The 14,174-nt window shown below is 37.0% G+C and overlaps 2 protein-coding genes across 2 annotated transcripts; one reads left to right on the forward strand and one right to left on the reverse strand.

Annotated features, from left to right (window-relative positions):
• Positions 1-350: 350 nt before the first annotated feature.
• Positions 351-3,730, reverse strand: rbis (ribosomal biogenesis factor). Its single transcript, XM_028434691.1, has 4 exons — positions 3,617-3,730; positions 1,239-1,354; positions 1,016-1,132; positions 351-824 (listed from the first exon to the last, which is right to left on the reverse strand). The coding sequence occupies exons 1-4, from the start codon at positions 3,678-3,680 to the stop codon at positions 756-758; spliced, it is 366 nt and encodes a 121-aa protein (XP_028290492.1). The 5' UTR covers positions 3,681-3,730; the 3' UTR covers positions 351-755.
• Positions 3,731-6,178: 2,448 nt separating this feature from the next.
• On the forward strand, positions 6,179-12,997 carry LOC114454239 (carbonic anhydrase 1). Its single transcript, XM_028434551.1, has 7 exons — positions 6,179-6,339; positions 6,605-6,802; positions 8,479-8,597; positions 9,793-9,885; positions 9,978-10,040; positions 10,120-10,275; positions 11,745-12,997. The coding sequence occupies exons 1-7, from the start codon at positions 6,306-6,308 to the stop codon at positions 11,862-11,864; spliced, it is 783 nt and encodes a 260-aa protein (XP_028290352.1). The 5' UTR covers positions 6,179-6,305; the 3' UTR covers positions 11,865-12,997.
• The last annotated feature ends 1,177 nt before the right edge of the window (positions 12,998-14,174 follow it).

Genomic DNA, 14,174 nt, shown 5'->3' on the forward strand with positions numbered 1-14,174 from the left:
TGTATGAATCGTGCTCATATCGGATCGATACCGGCCGACATTCAAGGCTGCAATATCGGTATCGAATGGGAAGTAAAAAATTTGTATTTTACTCACTTTTTGCTTTTTTTTTTTTTTTGCCACTTTTGGACCATTTTTGGCCACATGTTATTATTTCTGCCTCCACTCGCTCTTAAGAAAAGAAAAGAAAAATTACCCACTTTTTTTTTTTTTTTAAGCTAAGAAATTAGGTCAGAATGTTATGGGCATTAATCACACCATGTACTGATGGCCTAATGTTTTGGCTAATCTATGGACATCTTTCAAAAATACTTAATTCATTTTGTTGAATTAAAAAAAGACAAACAGCAGAGTATATCTAACCTTTTTAATAGCATGTTTCTGCCTTATTCTGACATTTACAGGAACCTTCTGCTCATTCATTGCCATCAATTAATATATCTTTCCACATGTAAACATACCTTTTAAAATAAAATTAATATGTAGAAGTTTTTTTGTTAAGCTTATAAACAAAGCAAATGCTAACATTAACTATCCAGCTTTATAAATATGTCCTCATTCCATTTCTCACAATGTATTATTTACAGTATGAGTCTGTAAACTGATCCTTGGACAAAATGTTAGTCGCCAACATTGGCACCATGTCATGACGAGTGCTGCCTCCTTTAAAAACTCCTCTAGCAAACTGACACCGTGACGGGAAACGACTAAATAAGCTGACATGTTTATTTGTGACGCGTCCATTCCTTGGAGCGTTACAGCTGAGAGAAGAGCTCGGCAGCATTATCCATGTTTACGGCTTCTCGTGGTGGAGCTTTGACAACCTGATAATGAGAAAACAAAAAAGTACATTATAATAGTAATACACCCCTGGACAACATCTTAAGACCAGGGGGAAATAAAGATTTCATAGTATGTGTTGATTCTTTTGGAAAAAACTGTAATTTTCCTTGAGTCTTTATGATTGTGTTCAGGTGTAATGCTCACTAACAGTGCTTGGTATTTTCTCCTCTACCTGTGTCGCTGTCTTTGGTTCAGGGGCAACAGATTTTGAAATGCACTTCACATCCCTCTGGACCTCGGTGAACATTTGATTGAGGCTCTCGACCCTCTCCTTTTTCCCAGCATTGATCTGTGGAGACAAATAATAATGGCTCTCAGGCAGACAAAGCAGACGCTCCACATGGGAGGAAGAGAGCAGGAAGTGCCCGTACAACACAAGGAAAAGTAGCTCTTACGTGTTTGAGTGTCGTCTTCACAACTTTCGCTTTCTTCTTGCCCTTTGGATGCTTGTTTGCCACTTGAAAGACATTCGGCTGCTTTTTACCTTTTTGTTTGTTCTTTGCCATGTTGCCTAGAGATAAATGGAAAAACAGTCCGTTTTTTTTCTTTATTATTGGGCCTGGGTTTTAACATTAATTTTGATATTGCAGAGGGCTCAAGCTTCAGTCATAGAGGGTCGCAAACCTGCATGTTACACACCTGACTGTCCTGACAAGCCTGTGATCAGCTCTTCAGCAGAGCTACATAATGATACACCTTTAAAAAGATCTTCCACTGTTTTTACAAATGTGGCTTAAAACCTTTGAAATGTCCTTATTAGAAAGTCTATGCCTGGTGACGTGCGGATCCTGGTTGCCTTTATTTACAGGGGCTGCATCCGAATAGTCTCTCCCATCTCCTTTCCTATCCACTGTTCTTTAACCCTGGAAGTGTTTAAGTGGTGGCAGTGATAAAAGAGCGCTAACATTTTCTGAAGGATGGAGGTGCGGCCGTAGGATTATTACGTCACAAACGTGATCAACATTTCCTAACACCTTCCCTTAAACTCGTGATGTCATCCACGGGGTTAAGGAAAAGTGGATAGGAAAGGAGATAGGAGGGACAAGTCAGATGCAGCCATGCACATGCAGCTCTTCTCTCCTTAATGGCGTCTATGAAATAGCAAAGTGGGAAATGTCGCCCCCTGTGGTCATAGATTTTTTTTCAGGTCACGGTTTTAATTTATCAGTTTTACTGATTTTTAGAGCAACCCAAAGAAGCACACGTCATTTTGCCTGAAAAAGCTGCTAAATTATCCTGAATGCTTAAACTCCTACAGAACTCAATGGACTAAAAGGGGCTAATAACGTCACCGATGACGTCACAAAAAAATAGTATTTACCCATATTCTGTCTTTGGTTTTACAAGAAAATTCCCAAAACCACCTAAAAGTTTGATGCATCAACGTCGGATATCAAAAAGTATCGGTGGTAATGGCCCAGTATTTACTGGGTAATGGTAAAACCCGGAATTCTGAGGTATTTCAGAGTGATTTTTCGAGGGTATAATTACGTATGTAAACACATTACTGGTATATTAACCCATATAAACCAAAAAATATAGAAATGGAACATTTTACTGCTGCAAATGTATAACATATTATTGGTATTTTGTAAACAGGACACATGTGGTAGGATATTAGATAACAGAAAAACAAGGAAATGGTACATTATACTGCTGCTAATGTATAAATAATGTGTGTATATAATATATATATATATATGGTGTTTTAGTGTTCTGGGACACATACAAACTCTGTAGGAATAAAAACAAAGTGTCTTGAAGAGCAAAGTGTATTGATTAATTTATCCAAATGTAACCAAAAACAGAACATCGCAAATAAATGAAATGCCTGAAAAAAAGGGTGATACTTCACCAAACATAAATCAAAGTGTAACCCTTTGATAAATTTAACATGAACCTGAAAAACAAAACTTTTAAACATTGGGAGTACAAGGATGGGCAGAACCTGGAACAAGACTGCAAAATATTAATTTGCAACTTTTTTTTTTAATCTAATTTTAATTATCTTTTTAGGTCGTGTTAGTGCACATGTGGCAATACCAATTTTGAGTATGTGGAGTTCCTGGGAGTCCTGCACAACTATAATGAAATGCTCGGAAATCACTCAGAAATCCATGTGTCCTGTTTACAAAATACCAGTAATATGTTATACATTTGCAGCAGTAAAATGACCCATTTCCATATATTTTGGTTTATATGGGTTAATATACCAGTAATGTGTTTATGTACGTAATTATACCCTCGGAATTCCGAGGTTTTACTCATATTCTGTCCTTGATTTTTAGAAGAAAATTCCCAAAACCATCTAAAGGTTTGATGCATCAACGTCAATATCAAAAAGTATCGGTGATAATGGCCCTGTATTTACTTTATATCGGATCGATACCAAATATTACAGTATCGTCCACCACCAAAAGGCAGAATGGTTAATGTCAAATGTCCTTTAACTAAATTTAGTTTGACACAAATCAATGAATGTCTGGTTGATAATGTAGTTTCACTACTTATCTCTGACAGTCCATAACATAAACTGTGTCTGATCTTTAGGTAAAACTTCAGTGCTTTACCATTAACAATTAGAATATAGATAACTGGAATATTCACATTTTACACACGTTGTTCTGACGTTTGTGGTCATTTATTCTCCTTAAACAACTATTTTATGCCCTGCCTTTAAAAAACTAAATACATTAAACAGTGGGTAACGTTTCATAGAATACCTTAAAACAGTCTGTGTCGCCATTTAATGACAAAATAAATGTTTACAAACCAATTAGCGACGCACTGGTGTGTCCTCGTGCGATACTGTAACAAAACAACAAACGCGTCTTCATCTGACGTCATTAAGGTGCGACGGTACGGACCGCCTTGCTCACTGTTCCACCACCTGGGTAGACCTGAAACTGCAAGAAAACCGATGCTTTGACTCACTGTATGATATTTTAGGATTAACCTATTTTTTGAATGGTTAAAATTATAACATGAAAAACATGACTTTATTATGGTTTACCATCAGGTGTCATGTGGGACACGTCAGAAACGAATTTTTAGATGCAAAAATGAAAAGGGGGCATTGTTTTTTTTTTTTTTGTTTTTTTTTTTGGGGGGGGGGGACTATGACTCATAAGGTTTCCCTGAGGTATATGATTCAACTTGTAGTTTTTTGAATTAGGAAAATAAAAAATTTAAAATTCTTACTATCAATAGAAAAATTACTTTTGTATCACAATACTTGTAGAATCGCAATACATATCGAATTAGTGTCCAAGCATCATGATCAAATTGAACTGGGTAACAGCATATCGTCCCAGCCCTATATTGACTCTATTGTGATATGCATTTAATACTTTAAAATATATATTTTTTATTGAGACATAACCAAAACTGGAAGATTAAAAGAAGACAGGGAAGCACATTAAGAATATATAAATATTTTTCTGTAATTTAAAATTGCTGGGTTTTTTTTTACTTTTCACAGCAGTTACGTGAAATTTATGAATATACCATTTAAAAGATTGTTGGTATTTGTGATAGTCTGATTATTATTGGACCACTGTTTCTCAAAGTGTTAAGTTAAAAAAGATGAGATGGGCCCAAACTAAGGAGCAAAGTCAGCTCTTTCAGTTGTTTTTAATTAATTATAATTGTAATAGTGCAATAGTTGGTTTAATGTATTCCTATTTCATAGAATGTTTTTCATTCAATGGGGCTTTAGTCTATTTTCTTTTTGAGTAAGATTTACGTGACAAAACAAAACCCACCATACTACATTACAGTTCCTTTATCAAACAGCAGATGGCGTAAGAGGCCAACAGCACCTCCATGTCATTACAAGGATTGCGTTACACTGAAAACAATATAAATGTAGCATAATTCCTAAGATTTGAATTGCTTTAAAGAAAAAAATACAATTATATTTGTAAAATTTAAAGCAGGCATAATTTATTTGCTCGAACACCCCTTTTCAAAGCTTTTGTGGTTACTATTTTTGGGAGAGTTTTATTGTCAATCTATTTTGATGCAAGTTAGCTGTCTTATTTAGTCTGACCTTCTTGTCTTGCCCTTCTAATGCCTATTTATATTTGGTCTACAACAGTGTTGGAAATACAACCTGCAGTTTTGGTTTTTACCTCAATTACAATTCAGTTCTGAGTTTCTAATTTAGAGCTTTGTGTAGATTATATCTGAAAGATAAATGCCAAATATAGCCTCGAGTTTATTCTTAGTTTTTATAGCCTTTAATTTACAGATATATTCTCATTCTCATGGATGTTTCAATCATTGTTTCCCAAATGGGGGCTTTTGCAATTTCTGAGTGTAAGAAAACACTCTGAAACAGATTGTTTTAAAATACCCATGTATTTTATTTTTATTTTTATTTCTTTTTCATGAATAATAATTAATTAATAATAATCTTGCAGTTGGGAAAAAATTGTGTGCAATTGCTGTTTGTTATGGTCAATTGTTAGTTCATTAAATTAATTTCATATCTCGTGGGTCATTTCCATAATGATCATTTTGTATGTATTTTGGTCACACTATGTAAAGTTTTATACATAAGGCTGTCATTAGCATAAATAAGGTGTCGTGAAGGCAGTCATTAAGTGTTGCTCGCTAAAGTCTGACACCTTTGGAGCTATGTTGGCATTTCTTGGGTTGTGGAGGGATCGGGATTAGGGATTTAACAAATGACACTTGACGACTTCATTTTATTTGTTTATTTGGAGAAGACGTCCACATTATTGAACAATTTATGTACAATATTTTGTGTAAATGTGCCAGATTTAGCATGAGCTATACTGTCCATCCATAGTCATCATATTTAAAACAATGACAACAAACGATACAGACATGGACATATTATTAATGTATTATTTACAGCCAATCAAAAACACTCACATAGAATGACTGATTGGCTTTTAACCATTTTTTTTTTTTCAGCTCTTTTTTAAAAGCTGTAAAGGTGGAACAGTCTCGAACAGTGGTCAGCCTTCATAACACCTTATTCATGCTTAATGACAGGTGTCATGTCCTAATAATGACAGTGAATATTAGCATTATGTATACAACTTCAAGTCAAGTGTTGCCAGTATTTTTTCAAGAAAACCATGTTTAATAATTCCAGCAAGTTCATTTCGCGTGTGCGTGTGCGTGTGCGTGTGCTGGTTAACAGTTTATTTGGTTTTGAAGGATTAACGGTTCAACACGTTCTGAGATGTATTTTTATACTTGCGTCTCGCGTTAGTTATTAATCCCTGAGGCAGGTTGGTGATGTTAAAGCTTAAGCAGCAGACACGGTGAGGGAGGAGATCCTCATTGATCTGATGCGCTGCTGCACGTAAACTCCTCCCGGTCAGTGCGCGGACATCGTGTGGCCAACAGCAGCCTGACGCACGGTATATAAGCTCTGCAGATGTCAGGTGGAGAACACAGGGGATACATCCATCCAAACTGTAACCATGTCTCACGCTTGGGGATACGCAGCCAACAACGGTGAGCAGCACAATGCGTAATATCTGCGCAGCCATACCCGCTTCGGATTGTGTGGTAATACTAGAATTAGAATTAGGCACCACAGGATGGACGGGAGGATGATGCATGCGCTCCGAGCATCACTGCGGAGATTTATTTATTAATTATTTATTTTTTATTTTTTATTTTATTTTTTTTGCCCCCTTTGCGCATTTTACGCATTTTGAATCAAGTCCAAACCCACACACTGACACCTTCTCTAATGTTCTCCACGTGTCATTTCCAGGACCCGACAGATGGGCTGATAACTTCCCCATAGCTAACGGACCCCGTCAGTCTCCCATCGACATCGTACCCGGCCAAGCATCCTACGACGCGGGCCTGAAGCCGCTCAACCTCCAGTACGACCCATCCACCTGCCTCGAAATCCTCAACAACGGGCACTCCTTCCAAGTGACCTTCATAGATGACACCGACAGCTCAAGTCAGTCATATTATATTAATATTAATATTAATACACAGCCTGCACCGCTACACAATCTCTATCTGATTAATTTATAATTCAGTGTTCCAGCTATAAGCCATTGAGGCATACATAATGTGTTTGTTTCCATGGGAAATGTGGATAAACAGCTTTGGGAAAAGGATCATCGTTGCATTAGAGATTGAAAACCAGAAAAATCATGGATATGTGTTACATAATGAGTGTCAAACATGCGGTTTGTGGGCCAGATTTGGCCAGTTGGAGGTTACAGGCACCTGTTCTGGTCAAAAATGTATTTTGTTTTTATTAGGCTTTTAATTATCACAAATTGAAGATGTTTTTTTTTCTCTCTCTCTTAATTTTAAAACTGGGATAAACATTAACTATATAACACAGTCCTGAAAATAAATAACGCATGCAGGTGCATTGTGTGACACCTATACCATGTCATCCAGACAACAGCTTGGAATATATGTGTTACTATTAATAATGTGAACGTGTGACTCATCTGTCCTAGTTTCCTGAACACATGCAGGGCTTTGGCATTTAAAGAGCAGATAAAGCTGCAGTTTTTTTTTTTTTTTAATTAATATTTGAGAATGTTTAATTAATTTCACTGCTGAACAAAAGAACATGTTTTACTGCATGCGCTGCAGGAGTCCTATTGGAAAGCCACTCACAAAACATGCACAAAGGAATTGAATTGTGCAGTTCAACCTTTCCCACGCCAACTCTTCTTTTTTTCTGCTTGTGAGGAGGTCAAAAACACAAAACGGCAAGGTTACTCTGCAAACACTAAGGCCTGATTAACTCCAAATGTGCTACTTGTTTATTGCTTTAGAATAGAGAAAAATGAATATTTTCCTCTTATATTGTGAAAATTCACATTGCCTTTTCTTTACAAACTGCATATTTTATTGAAAGATACAAAACTGTTCTAATTTTAATCTAAAGGAGTTTAGTTTATCTCTAGTTGATATATTACTACTGCTATGTATTGTTACATAATTGAGCGACTCAATGGAAATGCACACCACATAAACAAATTGACTTATTTGCCTTCTGACATTCTGCGCTTCTTTGGAAGTTCAAAGCAATATTTTCCACCCTGACCAGTCTAAATATATAACAAGCTGTCATGATCATGCATTGGAGGCATCAGCACCCATGGTGGGAATTTTATTGTTTTCATTCGTGACAATAGAAATCTTATTCTGTCTAAAGAACTCACTTTGTCTTTTTATTCTGACAGCTGAATAAGAAAAATCCTGCTTTGTATAGTCTGGTTGAGTCAGCATTACAACACAGATACAAAGGACAAGATTATCAGCCACTGTTTGAGTGACTTTATATTCTTTCAATAAACATTATGTAACATTGCAAGAAGTTCAATGATAAGAATGCATTGATGTTTTAGAGTAAATCCAACTCTGCAGCAACCAAACCACAGAATCAGAGTCTGATTTCATGAAAGCTTGTGTAACATGTGTTGCAAACCAGTTTTTTTTGTAGATTTTAGCGAGATCATTTTTTTTGTTTTTTCTCCAGTGAGACCAACACCAACCATCCAATGCTTTGAAGCCATGCAAAGGTCACAGCCTCCCTGTGGCTGACTGAAACTTCACCCAAACTGTGGGATGGAGGATAAATGTTCTGTTTATTCTTTCTTCCTGCAGCTCTGAGGGATGGACCAATCTCTGGCGTCTACAGGCTCAAGCAGTTTCATTTCCACTGGGGAGCCTCTGACGACAAGGGCTCTGAACACACTGTGGCCGGGACCAAATATCCTGCTGAGGTGGGAAGATGAACTGATGCTCATGATCATCATCTGAGATAATTTATTACATTGTTTGAAAGGCATCATTTCTCATAAACAAACCTGGGATTGGATTTGTCAATCAGGGCAGAAACGTGCTTTCAATTATTTTCCGATGAATCGCATGTTTTTCCATTGTTGCCATTCTTACAAAAACACACCAGTTAATCACTTTGGTTTGATAGCAAGTTTGAAATGACTTTTTTTGGAAATCTCCTCATTAGCAGAAACATTTTGTTTCACTTTTGGGTTTTTGATCCCAGAAAGTTTTATATTGCATAATTTCAGAAACTTGTCTTGTTTCACCACATCTGACAGTTTAATGAAATTTGTGAAGTTTTAGTTGCTTGATAACATTAGCTGTTAAGATTCAGAAAATCTTAAATTGTAACTGGGGATGTAACGATTCACTCAACTCCCGATACGATTCGATTCACGATACTGGATTCACAATACGATTCTCTCACGATTTATTTTACAAAATGGGACTGTAGACAAATTTTAGAAAATACGGTACTATTTTCCTTTTATTTTTCATTGTCAAAAGAAGTCCTTGATAAACTATTCAAAACAATGCAATTTAACTAAAAATAAACCTTGAATGAAATAAACAAAGGAATAATACAAATGAAAATGAAGCCTATTAATTTAAATTCTGGTTCTATAATAAACAATGCAAAACTGCATAATAGTTCTTTTTCTTTTTAAAAGTGCAACTGAAAATGTATTTTGTGCCTTAACAATTGGACTTTTAAAAAAAAAAATTACGTCATATTTGTTTGGACCAGTAGAGGGCGCTGGTAACCCAGTGGTCGGTTGGCATGCAGATATCTTGCAGTGAAGAAGAGAAGCTATGCTAGCAGACCGAGCTAATAGAAAAACGTGACTTTTACAGATATTCAAGTAATATTGCAGATATTCTTTTGGTGTTAAAGGGGTAATGAATCATTTATTAACATATTTAAGAGTAGAAGGCGGCCAGAAAGAAAGTATTAGTAGACTCCGCCCGCCGCCTACACTTGTGGATGTAGCGCCCTCTGCTGGTTAAAAAAAGTACTGCGATTCAATTTTCAGAAAATCGATATCAACCGTGATACCTATGAATCGATTTTTAACTGCCTTACGATTAATCGTTACATCCCTAATTGTAACCATAAATTTGTTGTATTTGAAGCTTCATCTGGTGCACTGGAACACCAAATATCCAAACTTTGGCGACGCTGCAAGCAAACCTGACGGGCTAGCTGTTGTCGGAGTGTTCCTGAAGGTAAGCTTCCAACAATATGGCAGTAGCATATACAGTAAATATAATAACTAAAGTTTGATCCGGATTGATTATTGTGTGTTTTTTGTTTTCAGATTGGTGCGAAAAATCCAAATCTCCAGAAGCTTCTTGATGCGTTTGATGCCATCAAAGCCAAAGTAGGATTCCCACATTGTTGTATCTATACAGTTATTGTATTTAAATGCACTTCTTATTGACTTTCTGTGCTTTCTTCAGGGCAAGCAGACCTCTTTTGCTAACTTCAACCCAGCCACCTTGCTCCCTGGCTGCCTGGATTACTGGACATATGATGGATCCTTGACCACGCCCCCTCTGCTAGAAAGTGTAACCTGGATTGTCTGCAAGGAGCCAATCAGCGTCAGCCCTGAGCAGGTATGTCGGCCACAGGACTTTTTTTTTTTTTTTTAGCCATGTCAGTGGGACTGGCTGAGTGCCCACGGTTTAGAATAGCCACGTTTACAAATCCTTCCCTTCACTGTGATCTAAATCAAGGGCTTAACTGTTCAGATTAACTGCAAAGCTGAAATGAGAATAAAAAACCTACTGTGAGGGAAGGAAATGGGATACAGCAGCCTTTTTCAGATGTAAAGTAAGAGTCATTTTGGTCTCAACAGACGCTAAGCAAGAGTTTACAAAAACATTGGTTTCACCCCCTCAGTGTTTCTCAGTATGTAGGAAGTCAGCAGGAAATACCTTCCCTACCCATGTATGGCATTCAGTGGACAATTAACTACATTGTTTTATTTGCGTAGTTGAGTAAACCCTACCGACATTGTGTTGAAAAATGAAACCAAATGCAACCTCAGAAGCTGATATTTTCATTGTTACCGCTCATTAATCTGAACCTACAGCCTCTCTAGGTTTGCTCGTGTGGTTGAACTCCTCAGGCCATGTGAAAACTAACACTGCAGTGGTCAAACGTTTATTTCACGGCAGTAGTGTGGGTAACTACAGGGTAAACATGTGAGACATGTGGACATAACCTTTAGACTCTGAGCATTTGGGGCTGGTCCTGCAGATAGTGACTAAAAGACTCATATTTAGTGATTATTTAACCGATTAGCTTGGGAAGTGACACTCACCACTTTACTGATTTGGTCCGAGTAGAGACAAGGAATTCACTGAGTGAACTGCAACCCCATTAGCGTGATTTGACTCATCATTAGCAAGAGTTAATGACTAATCTACACACATATGGCACAGCAAATGACTTGGCTTTACTTTACCCGCCCAATGTACTGGCAATGCATTCTGGAAAATGCTCCTTTTTTTACCTACGAGTTGTTGAATTAACCTTTTTATACATTCCATCACACACACATATATATATATATATATATATATATATATATAGATATAATCATAATTAAGAAAAATCTACATCACAATTTTATTTTCTCCATTCAAACTATGACTTTTTAATCCAACCATTTACTTTGATACTCAAATGTTAGCAAACTACAACAGTTTTGTTTTTGTTTTTCCAGTTGGAACAAGGTGATGGTGTACATTGTCTACCACAGTTCTACAATACAACCATTTTTCTATCTTCCATACATGCAAGGGCTACAACACACAGACTGACAAATACTGTTCCACACACATTCACTCGACTATCAGCTCAGAAACCAGTCAGCACAAAAGACGTGTTGTTTGGGTGTGGGAGACCACCAGAATACTTAAACTCATGTCTTTCACTATAGAAGTGTTAGTTTTCCAATTAAAAGATCCAGAATGAGGTATCTCAGTCCTGGGAGAAATGTGTTTTGCGTTACGTAAGTGACATTCACAGAAGGTGAGCAGGAGTGATTAATGCTTTGCTGTGTCCTCACTTTAAACAGATGGCCAAATTCCGCAGCCTGCTCTTCTCAGCTGAGGGTGAAGCTGAATGCTGCATGGTGGACAACTATAGACCTCCCCAGCCGCTCAAGGGTCGCCCCGTCCGGGCTTCCTTCCAGTAATGCCCCCATCACCTTTACCTTTTGTGCCCTCCCCCTCTTTAGTGAAAAACCCAGAATGACCCTTTTCACAGCACACATCTTTCTCTCTCTCTTTGTCCAGTTTGGAAATACATTCATTGGTGCTCTACAGAGGCCTGGATCTGTTTCTTTAAGTAAAAAGTCAGTGAAGATACCGTGACGTTATTTATTTATCCAAGTCAAACACTTAAAACCAAATGTATGCATCTGGTGGCTGTGTTTTTTTTAAGGGATTAAATTAATCTTTCTATCTGTGTCAACAAACATATTAAGTGTGTACATTTGTCGAAAATGCTGAAGTAGTGAAAGAAGAAGGCAGTGAACACAAGGATGTTGCAGGCGGCAGATGGGAAAATATCTGCTTCTGTGAGGTGAGGAAGGTGAAAAATATAACATAAAAAACACGTCTCTAATCTCTGAGCGACTGCCAGCCTCTGCACGACAGAAGCTTAGTAAAACGCTGCAGCCGCCTCCATCACGACCGATTGCGTCAGAAAATCCCCCTCTGCCTCACACACGCACACACACACTAACACACAGGTTTGAGCCCAGACATGATGCCTATAGGCAATGACCTGCTTATTGATTTAAATTGTGACCAAGGGAATGAACAACTAGCACTACCCATTAGTTACACCATCATAGTGGCAGCTTTAATAGTCTCATTTTTAACATTTCCATGTGTTTTCTTTCAATGTGTTTATGGCCTGACGGCTCATGCACGATATGTTGTTAATCCCTTCATGTTTTATACCCAAAGCTCTTTAGCTTTATAGCGATGTAGAAGGTTGATCTTTGCTCTCAGATGGAAATGCAATGTTTAAAACAAGCCATACGTGTATTGTTTTAAATTGTGTCGATGTCTAATGCTTAAGCACCTGTAAGTTGTATTAGTGAAGCCACAGGCTCGCACACAAAGCCAAGCAAGGAATCGCCCTGCCAACCCAGCCAAGAAGCAAACCTGCTAATGTGTGAGATTTTAGTGTCACCACAGAGTCCAAACCCTGTAGGAGAAGCTTCTCAACACCTGTTTGTTTGACTTAAGAGATGTATTTCCTGAAAGATTGTGACTCATATTTGAAACATTAAAAAGTGAAGAAAAAAAAAAAACCTTATGCCAATAACGTTCAGGGCCGTCCCATCAGTTTTTGCAGTTGTACTTCTGTTTTGGAAGATGAAGATTCACACAAATAAAATGTATTTTATGATGATGATGGACTCTGGGTTTTGTATCTTTCTACTTTATATATTTAAATGTCCATGTTTTTTTTAATGCACAACTTTAAAAATGTCAGTGGTGTGAGTCGTCTTATACCTTTGTCTGCACATTTATGGTTGAAATATAAACGTCATTGCATGTTCTCCTTGTGTAGGGAAGACCGATAAGAAAATTAATTTAAACATATAGTTTCAAATATCTTAAGCTTGATGATGTTTTTGATGGACAGTGTTGACACTGGCTCTCGGTGTAAAATTAGACTTGAGCCCAATCTCCTCAGCTAAGTGTTCCTTTGTAATAACTTTAACATTTTATAATTGCAAACCTCTCTAAAACCAATGATTTGCTATTGATGCATGGCTCAAAAAGACCTCTTTCTTCACGTAAATCCCAATGATTCTTTTTTTTTTTCTTAAGATTCAGCCACAATCACAAAAAAAGTCCATAAACTATTCCAAAACAAATACATTGACAATGGTTTTTCAAGCTTTTTTCTCATATATTATATGTGCTTAACTGATTACACAACACAATAAGTACATAATGCACAACTATAACATCACATTTCACTCTCACCTTAAAACGGTCGACTCTTCCCCACCCCTTCCATTTTCCTACCCTGACTCCCTCTTCCCTGTTCCCTTCCCCCTCACCTCGGTGTAACTCTGCCCTCTCTTTTAATATTCTCTCTTTAATAAAGTGTTTCTTTCCCTTCCTTAAGGAGGGCTGATGATGGTCACAATTATGCAATAAAATAAATTCATTTATTTAATTGCAATAACAAAACATGCTTTGCTGTCATAAAGATTGCACTTCATGTAGTGTTGACCTTTGACAGCATGTGCAGACAAGGTAAAAAAAATAAATGTATATATTATATGTTTGAAGTCCTATGAATTAGATTTGTATCATAACATAAAAGGCTAGAGGTTTAGGGGTTTGATCGAGCACTTTACCTTTTAACCAATAATGTAAAAACACCAATTGAAACCTTATGTAACATGCAATGACGACGCTTAATCCCTTCTTAGAAAGAAAAATGCATTAACTCTACAATGACAGATAAACACAAA

This window comes from Gouania willdenowi, chromosome 20 (genome assembly GCF_900634775.1).
Source record: "Gouania willdenowi chromosome 20, fGouWil2.1, whole genome shotgun sequence".
In the NCBI taxonomy this organism is placed as follows: domain Eukaryota; kingdom Metazoa; phylum Chordata; class Actinopteri; order Blenniiformes; family Gobiesocidae; genus Gouania; species Gouania willdenowi.

What these genes read in the sequence shown, in the direction of transcription:
- LOC114454239 (XM_028434551.1), top strand. Translation starts at nt 6,306, where the DNA reads ATGTCTCACGCTTGGGGATACGCAGCCAACAACG. An exon ending in TTGTCGGAGTGTTCCTGAAG is followed by an intron (nt 9,886 to 9,977) that starts GTAAGCTTCCAA and finishes TTTTGTTTTCAG; the next exon opens with ATTGGTGCGAAAAATCCAAA. An exon ending in TTGATGCCATCAAAGCCAAA is followed by an intron (nt 10,041 to 10,119) that starts GTAGGATTCCCA and finishes TGCTTTCTTCAG; the next exon opens with GGCAAGCAGACCTCTTTTGC.
- rbis (XM_028434691.1), bottom strand. Translation starts at nt 3,680, where the DNA reads ATGAAGACGCGTTTGTTGTTTTGTTACAGTATCGCACGAGGACACACC. An exon ending in CACCAGTGCGTCGCTAATTG is followed by an intron (nt 1,355 to 3,616) that starts GTTTGTAAACAT and finishes ATTTATCTCTAG; the next exon opens with GCAACATGGCAAAGAACAAA. An exon ending in AACCAAAGACAGCGACACAG is followed by an intron (nt 825 to 1,015) that starts GTAGAGGAGAAA and finishes TCTCATTATCAG; the next exon opens with GTTGTCAAAGCTCCACCACG.